The sequence below is a fragment of the Perkinsus marinus genome (assembly GCF_000006405.1).
Source record: "Perkinsus marinus ATCC 50983 genomic scaffold scf_1104296959216, whole genome shotgun sequence".
NCBI classification, from domain to species: domain Eukaryota; phylum Perkinsozoa; order Perkinsida; family Perkinsidae; genus Perkinsus; species Perkinsus marinus.
Genome location: NW_003206506.1, coordinates 64,782 through 72,881, shown reverse-complemented (window position 1 = coordinate 72,881; position 8,100 = coordinate 64,782). Strand labels below are relative to the sequence as shown.

General features: G+C 50.9%; 4 protein-coding genes across 4 annotated transcripts in view; 2 read left to right on the top strand and 2 right to left on the bottom strand.

Moving 5' to 3' along the window:
• Positions 1-64: 64 nt before the first annotated feature.
• Pmar_PMAR026504 (oxoacyl-acp eductase, putative) lies at positions 65-1,224 on the bottom strand (the record flags this gene model as incomplete). The annotated part of the gene is made up of 6 exons (XM_002773208.1): positions 65-212; positions 265-367; positions 413-560; positions 674-822; positions 1,011-1,150; positions 1,202-1,224. The coding sequence occupies 6 exons, from the start codon at positions 1,222-1,224 to the stop codon at positions 65-67; spliced, it is 711 nt and encodes a 236-aa protein (XP_002773254.1).
• Positions 1,225-1,464: 240 nt separating this feature from the next.
• Pmar_PMAR026503 (hypothetical protein) lies at positions 1,465-2,926 on the bottom strand. Its single transcript, XM_002773207.1, has 4 exons — positions 2,736-2,926; positions 2,616-2,666; positions 2,455-2,570; positions 1,465-2,411 (listed from the first exon to the last, which is right to left on the bottom strand). Exons 1-4 carry the CDS (start codon positions 2,899-2,901, stop codon positions 1,836-1,838), a joined length of 909 nt encoding a protein of 302 aa, XP_002773253.1. The 5' UTR covers positions 2,902-2,926; the 3' UTR covers positions 1,465-1,835.
• A 2,619-nt stretch (positions 2,927-5,545) lies between these two features.
• Pmar_PMAR026502 (60S ribosomal protein L10A-2, putative) lies at positions 5,546-6,562 on the top strand. The gene is made up of 2 exons (XM_002773206.1): positions 5,546-5,680; positions 5,879-6,562. The coding sequence occupies exons 1-2, from the start codon at positions 5,579-5,581 to the stop codon at positions 6,428-6,430; spliced, it is 654 nt and encodes a 217-aa protein (XP_002773252.1). The 5' UTR covers positions 5,546-5,578; the 3' UTR covers positions 6,431-6,562.
• A 1,226-nt stretch (positions 6,563-7,788) lies between these two features.
• Pmar_PMAR026501 (hypothetical protein) overlaps positions 7,789-8,100 on the top strand; it is a gene marked incomplete at both ends in the record, with an annotated part of 5,691 nt that continues 5,379 nt past the window's right edge. The window contains one exon of the mRNA XM_002773205.1: positions 7,789-7,915. Within this exon, the coding sequence (XP_002773251.1) occupies positions 7,789-7,915 (127 nt within the window). The remainder of the gene's footprint in view (positions 7,916-8,100) is intronic.

The following is an 8,100-nucleotide window of genomic DNA, read 5'->3' as shown; positions in this document are numbered from 1 at the left end:
TCGCTGAAAATACATCACGAGGTGCTCTCTCCAAACAGACCTCTTCATATTTACTATTATATATTCACTTCTCTGCACCCGAGTAGACCCAGTCGAAATCAACAACACTTACCATACGCTTCTGAATGTCTTGAGGCAACTCCTCGAATCTCTTAGTGACAGCGTCCTTGAATGTAGCCCCGGCAGAATACAGTCCGGTCATGGGGAAAATCCTGAGGTCGGCCATATGATACTCGGAATATGCTCATCTGACAATGAGCCCACCCCGGTTCAATGACGTGGACTGTGACTCCCCACGGGTGAAAGTCTTGCCTGATGGAGTCACTGTAGCCCTCAACCGCAAACTTAGTAGCGACATAGGTACCAACTGAACAACAGCTAGGCATAAGGGTGGTAGAGTTCGCTCACTTACCGCATGGGAAACCAAAGCCTCCAGCGAGGCTCGCCACGTTGACAATGCGGCCCTGGGCGGCTCTGATGAGACTGGCAACTGATTTCGTCACACTCGACGTGCCAATGACGTTAACCTCGAGCATCTTGCGAAATAGCGGTGTCGAACTCTGAGAAACGTCCTTGAAAACATTCACCATTACCCCATCAATACAAAATAGTGAGGTTTTCTATATCGTTATAGAGGCAATAAACTTGAAATAAATACAAGTTCAGAGCTCACCCATTCTGCAGATCCCGCATCGATGAGGATACCAGCATTGTTAACCAATCCATCTAAACGGTCAGTCAGCCCCATGATCTTCTCAGCGGCTTTTAGAACACTTTCCTCATCGGTAACATCAAGCATGATTGGCACTACATTGCCCTTACCTGAAGGGGAGCGTCTCCATGAGGTCGAAACCACTGTTGCAATATACGTTTGCTCTCCTCAGCTGAGCTCAGGAGTTTGCTCACTAGTAGTAAGACTTCATATACGAACTGTGTTAGAAGTGTACAGAAATCAACGAGTATTATTTTGTCACCAACACATGTAGTTGACCATGTGCATATTCTCCCACACTTTTCAAAACGCTTAGCACCACGGGGGAAATCCTGCTCGAGGTCCTCGAGAGATTCTCTCAACAAACACCCAGCGAAGACTTGGTGACCTTTGCCGTACAGACGAGCCACAATGTCTCTGCCGAAACCGCTATCGCACCTACGTAGTTGACGACAACAACTGTCGTTACTGACGGCTCACTAATACTACCCAGTAACGTAGAAGCTAGGCATGGAGTATGGCGAACAACAAGAACTGAGCAAGAGGAACGCAATAGTCACTAACACTACCAGCGAATTCGGCGATGGTCTGATCGTTTCTACTAATAAAACTATTGACGCCTTAACGCTGTGACAATAGCTGAACGCGGCCGCTAACACAACACTTAGGACGAAGCCTGCAGAAGCATGTAATGACTCTATATGTGTACACCAACAAACGACGTTGATGATGATAGTGAATTATGTCAAACCGGCAGATAGACAGAAGCCCTACTGGTGCGATAAGTCGGGCGGGTCGATATAGAGTAGCAGCGGTGGTATCACTTGCAACGCTAATACTACCACCAGGACTTGGATTGCCCGGAGAATCCTTACCTTAGCTCGAGACTTGGCCACATCAGCTTCATCCCCTTCACTTAGACTCTCCCAGTCTACCGAATCGTCATCATCATCACCGACAGACGTGTCACTAGTGACAGACCGCATTGGCCGATCGGTACTACCAAATACCAACAGACTCTCATCGGACCTCGACTGAAAAGCCTCCTCGCGTCCAGCCGAGCATGCAGCCCGAGTAGTGTCTTCCTCCACACAACAACTGGACTCGGCAACGCCACCAAACTTCATCGATTCCAGAACATCGTTCTCACTCTCCTTCTCATGACAGCTGCCCTCAGCATCTGGAGACCCATCAGGATCTGTTCTATCCGTAGGAGTATCAATATCCTCCGAGGTGCACTAGTATCGCTAATGCTCGAGCCTTCCTCAGCCACTGGATCTGGTGACATAACTCTGCTGTTGCTACAACCAGTCATTCCATCGGACTCTTCCACATGGTAAACAGTTGTCAGACCCACAGAGCTTGAGCTCAGCTTTTCTGCAGTACTTGCCAGTACACCGCCCAGAGGCACCACCTCTACTGTAGTAGATAGTAACGGTATTTCCTCTACGGATGCTACTGCTCTCCTCACCGCTGTCTCGATGCTCTCTATAGGCTCCCTTTCTCCCACATCTCCATACTGTTTTTCCTCCTCCTCCGCGTAGTCATCATGCAAACACCACCTCAAGGACCTCTGCCCCGCCCCCACATCGTACGTACCCTCACTCGCTCTTCGCGCCCGTCCAAACGCAGTCTTCTCCACAGGAGAATTTCCTCCCGCACCCACCGAGATGGCTCGGACCCTCTGTGGGTGTACCGTCTAAGAAAGAGTATATGTAATAGCACCGAGTGAGATAATGCACCTTCAGAGCTTCAACTACGGGGAGATTCTCAGCGGGCTCAACTACCGGCACGCTACTGTCATTCGAGATAGCAAAGGACAGGAGATGACGTCCGCGGTTACCACTGTTACTTCCGCCTATAGTATCGGCAGTATACAACACGTCGAGGTATCTTGGCTCACTTTCGCCCGATGATGTGCGTCTATTCTCCACTACAGAGTCGACGCTACCACCTAAGAGAGGACCACTAAATGCACTGCTATCGGCTAATCAATATCCGCTCATTTCCGAATCATCATCACCTTCAGTGTGCTCACTCGCATTCCCACCGCTACTCGGACTCCCCCAAAAGTCTTTTTCTGTCTGCCAGGCAAGCCTTTCGGGTACTGTCCTGACCTCGGTCTCTCTTGGTGTCACCGTCGCGCTCTCCACCGAGCTTGAGCCCAGCAGGTCCACGATCTTGGGCATTCACCACACGCTCTGGTCACTCCAGACTAGAGATTGAAAATACTCAACGAGACATCTGCCCTTGCTGATAACAACACATGAACAACATCAGAGCAAACTATCCGGCTCCATGTAAAGCCGAGCGGCTCGCCTATAGGCCGCGTTGAAAGCGATTACAGCTGTTGGTAGTCGGGGATGCCTACATTAAGACAAGTAAGACTACTATCCAGATAGAAGAATTTTCATTTCGTTACATTGCGAGATCTACAGGTATGAATTCAAGCGTGCCTTTCATATCCATCAGCGCGTTGATGAGCTGATCAAAGCATCGTAGTAGGGAGGCCGTGAGCTTGTCGACTCGATGGACCTGATATTTCCAGTTGAGGAACATCAAGTCCCGCAACGCTGCGGCTACCTCGGTGACCGAACGCTTATGCTTCGCTTGCTTCTCGCGGGGCCATCGCCTCGCGGCTTGCCCGATTGCTTTCATCGCGTATTCCTGATATACCCTCGTCAGTTGACAGCATCGAGGCGTTCGAGTTACCTCAAGGGCACCTTCCTTCTGGCAACAGCCTAACGGGTCTACTCCATCGGAACGAAGCCGTGTAAAGTCCGTCTGCGATAGTCCCGCCAAGCACGAGATAATTCTCTAGGGAAAAGATTTCTGGTCGCATTCGAAGGTGGGGTTATCACTACTGAGTCCTTCGGTCCGATTTGAGTCGACGAGTTCAACGACTTCATACGACGAATCGGTCTTGGCTGGCTCCAGACGGAACCGGTGGACGACAGCCGCTCAGAGCCAGTCACCGCCATGTCCAAGCATTCCTCAATTAAATTATCGGCTACATCTGACAATTCATAGTTCACAAATGACCGAACCTGCTTCGCTCCGCTCACTGATTTCTTCGTGATCTTCTGGGCTGATGGTCCCATGCAAACGGCTCTGCACCAGCCTAACACCACTGGTATTACAGATCGACAGGCCTCCCAAGCTCACTCTGCTAGTAAGAGTACTACAGGGTCGAAAAATAGACACCTTTCCTCCGCTGAGATCAGCACCGCCGTCAAAGGCTGTAGACTGCGGCAAACGCCCTGACAGGCCGAGCTAGCTCAAACCCATGCTCGAACCACACGGGTTCGTAAGAGGGGGAGAAAGAAAACCTGGTGAACTGACCACTAACAAGACGACAGAGTTGAGCCTCTGTGTGTCGCTCCTCGGCAGTGGTAGCAGCCTTTCCCGTTCTGACCGTGTGAACCAATGATAAGCAGTTCACACAGTGACGGTCTACTACCTCTGGATCTCGTGAATGACTCTACTGCTAGGATCGAGTTTACAAGAGGTTGGAAGGACTCGACAGCGTAGGTCTCTTGTTGGGATCTAACGGGACCGATCGAGTCCCGGCCCACATAGACAGTGCATACAACCAGGCCTTCTCAAATTCGATCCACGCGTGCCACATGTCCACAATGAGTTTGGCGTCGATCTCGGGCACTTGTCCAGGCATACAGACAACGAAGCGACGGCGTATCTCATCGTATCTACAACAAGCTGGCTGGTGCCTTTTCCAGCCCATCTCGACTACTTCATGAGGAGCTGATTCCGCAGCTGGAGTAGGTGAGGCCCTCGGGGAAATTCAAGACCGTTGAAAACCTGTAATGCTAATTCTCGCTATGTGGATGTTTTCATCGTTCGACTGACCTCAGTGTCCTCCATCCGTATGGCGGCCATGAGCACATCAGAAATGAGTGTTTCCGGCTGAGTCGAGCTCCTCTCAGTGAATATGGTCTATTCCAAAGGAGTTCAACACCGCATCACGGTCTAGGTTTTTACTCTAAATCTTAACGGGACTTGATCGCGACATGTGAATGCTGAAGATGAGTCGAGGTGAATGTTGTGGTCAAGGGCGTATCTACGACTCTGTAGTTACCAACGGCAGATAGATGGATGGGGCCCACCTCTCGATCGCGATCAGGTCACTGTCTAGTGAATTACGACGCTCACGAGTGGCAAGTTGCCGCCTTAACGACGCACACGAGGAGTTGGTAGATGGGATAGAGCCTGTCTCAGCTGCAGACGCTGAAGGCATAGGGCACGAAGAATACTGCGAGGCGCAGTTGAACACCAACAACTCTCGCCCGAGAGGGGGAATCCACGACTCTGATGATGACGGACCCCGCCTCCCCCCTGACAGCACGACCGCGTTGTCCTTATCAGATTTGGTAATGGGCTCGCTAACGAGCAATTACTAGATAGGATCGGGGCGTCAACTGGTGAAATTCATTTCAAGCGAATATTGCGGCGTCCCAGTGATGAAGTCTGACCGCTTAGATCTCGATCCAGTTCACCAGATAAGATGGACTCAGATGATTCGTTGCTTGGCATCACTGAGTGTAGTGTATAACACTGCTAATCTCGTTTCGAAAAAAACTGGTGAAAATTGCAAGTCTCCGTCATAGGTTCCTGAGAGAAAAAAAGATACAAGTTTGAAAACAATATTGTGTCTATGGTGTCCTGCTAACGATATGGAGAAACTCAGTAAGAATAGAGGTCACAAAGAAGGCCTGGATTGTGGCTGGCGAGAATCAAAACTCGACATTGAAGAAAGTCTCGCTCGCCCATGTAATCGATAGCTATTCCAGTCGTGTCGGTTGGAGGAAATCCTCTCACGAGTGAAGACAACATCACCCTGTCGACACCATGAGCAAGCTCTCTATCGACAATCTGAAGACTGCTATTGCCGCCATCCTGGAGGCTTCTCAGGAGAAGCCCAGGAACTTCTTGGAGACTGTTGAGCTCCAGGTAATAGGAAATTCTAGGGTTGGTACCACTTGTGCTAAGTAAGGAAGAGTAGACGACGAATGATGCCTTTAGAAACTTGAATTCCAATGCTTCCCATTGGGTCAGCTTATGCTGGATAAAACTTTACTGACGTCCTCTTTTCCACTCGATTTTCATCGGAGAAGATGGTGATTGCTGTTATTGTATCTTTTTTGTCAGGTCGGACTCAAGGACTACGATACCCAGCGCGATAAGCGTTTCTCTGGTACCGTCAAGCTTCCCCACGTCCCCCGCCCTAACATGAAGATCTGCGTCTTGGGTGACGCCGTCCATTGTGACGAGGCCTCCAAGCTTGGCGTTGACTTCATGAGCGTCGATGACCTCAAGAAACTCAACAAGAACAAGAAGCTCGTGAAGAAGCTCGCCAACAAGTATGACGCCTTCCTTGCTTCCCAGGTGTTGATCCCCCAGATCCCCCGTTTATTGGGACCTGGTCTTAACAAGGCCGGTAAGTTCCCTACCCTCATCACCCACAACGACGATATGTCTAAGAAGATTCACGATATGAAGTCCAACGTCAAGTTCCAGCTTAAGAAGGTTCTTTGCATGGGTGTTGCCATTGGCAACGTCGGCATGTCCGCTGATGAGCTCAAGCAGAACTCTTTGATGAGCATCAACTTCCTCGTCTCCCTTCTTAAGAAGAACTGGAACAACGTGAAGACTCTTCACATCAAGTCTACTATGGGCCCCGTTCAGCGTATCTACGGTTAAGCTGTGACGTGGCAGGGTGAAAGGCAGGCAGATAACGGGTTGTTGTTATTAGCAGCAGTCTTCGGTGCACCAGTCACTGAGGCCTCGTACTGATGGCCCTATACTGGGAGATGTTTGTTCGTCACCAGACCGAAGAACTCTGTTGATTTGCGTTGTAATACGATAGTAACTGTCTAACTGTGTGGGGACCCTGTATGGGCGGAAATGAGGAAAAATCATTTAACCACCTTGTCTGATCATCGATCTTCGAGGATGACGACAAAACTCTGTCATGCATCACCAACTGATCCGCTTAGTGGGAAGTTAATTTCTATCTACATCGCTGATGTACGAGTCGGGGGGCGGTGTTATAAAGTCGTATTCGTCGCTGGGTGAATTTCGAAGGACGACCTCTCTAACCGGTTGTCCTTGTGGTGCCATGTGCACTCATGGATTAACGTTTCTCATGTGAATAGGAGGTGTTGGGTTGACCTAAGGCTGGGAGGGTCTGGTCAGTGATGTCGGTTTGGATGTAATGACAGTAGACACAGTTCCGAGTAAATCAGCAGCAGAGTTGGGCAGTAGTGCGAAGGGCGATTCTAGTAGGTCGATTGTCGTAGCACTGACGGCCATGAACGGTGCTGTATTCAGGTGAGTCTAGTTCTCAGTCGGAGGAGCATCAGTGGCAAACCTTTGGGGGCTCGACCACGGGTAATAGCATTACTACCTCCACGACGAAGGTTGACATACCACCTGCCTTGGCGGTAGAGAGTTCCATGGGGTTTGGTTTGCGGCCGGACTCGTGGGAGTCGACGACTGGACGACAGCCGCTATCGAGTAGCAGTGCCCTATTGACAAGTGGTATGAGCGATCTGAGGGACAGTAGGACCAGTGTTAGGAGTGCTCCTGGCATGTCCACGTTGCAGTACAGCTCTTCGGGCTTTGGTCGGGATAGCTTCATGACGGCGGGTTCGCCTGCGATGACGTTTCGGGGCTCCAACGGTCTTAGCGATCCCATGCACAATTCGAGAATGCCGGGTAGGGGGTTTGACTCGGCTCGCCATGGTACTCCGGCGAGAGCGGCTACGAGGTCCCTTCTGGATGAGTCTCCAGCCATGGGCGCTGCTACCTACAGCCATGCACCACGGTATGGGGGCTTCGGGGAAGTGGAGAGCAGACGATCGGGGTTTGGACTTGAGGGCGGCGAAAATGGAGTGAATAAAGCGAACTTCAGGGCGTCGTCTTTCGATGATGGGAATTCTGTGGATTGGGGTAATCAGTCGGTACCTCCTACTCCTGCGTCCGGATTTGTGAGTCTGGATACGACCATCAGGCAAGGCGGGTGGGAGTCGCCGCTAAGCATAGCTCCGTCTAGGGCAATGGCGAGGGACTCCACGGACCTGGACGGCTGGGCTGTGGCGGTCGATGAGGAGTCGGTGGTCGCTGAGACGGAGGCTAATGGTTTGAGAGAGTGGACTAAGGCGATGGACACCTTTAGTCGGACTGGTAGTTGTAGGAGTGTGGCCACGCGGGACAATGGGTTTTCATGTGACAGCCCTTGGAAGAGGTCTGTAACGGCTCCAACGTTCGAGGCGACTCTCGAGAGGGATCAGAGTGGCCTCGGGCGCCTTTCGATGATACTCCTATGAGTTGCTCTGACTGGGGGGACAGTTCAGTTGATGGGTGGCCTG

Bases quoted from the DNA above. Each gene is read 5' to 3' on its own strand.
- Pmar_PMAR026503 (XM_002773207.1), bottom strand. From the start codon at position 2,901: ATGCCCAAGATCGTGGACCTGCTGGGCTCAAGCTCGGTGGAGAGCGCG. The intron at 2,667-2,735 runs GTGATGATGATT...GTCCTCTCTTAG, and splicing joins TGCGAGTGAGCACACTGAAG to GTGGTAGCGTCGACTCTGTA. The intron at 2,412-2,454 runs GTGCATTATCTC...ACTCTTTCTTAG, and splicing joins CCGTAGTTGAAGCTCTGAAG to ACGGTACACCCACAGAGGGT.
- Pmar_PMAR026502 (XM_002773206.1), top strand. From the start codon at position 5,579: ATGAGCAAGCTCTCTATCGACAATCTGAAGACTGCTATTGCCGCCATC. The intron at 5,681-5,878 runs GTAATAGGAAAT...CTTTTTTGTCAG, and splicing joins TGGAGACTGTTGAGCTCCAG to GTCGGACTCAAGGACTACGA.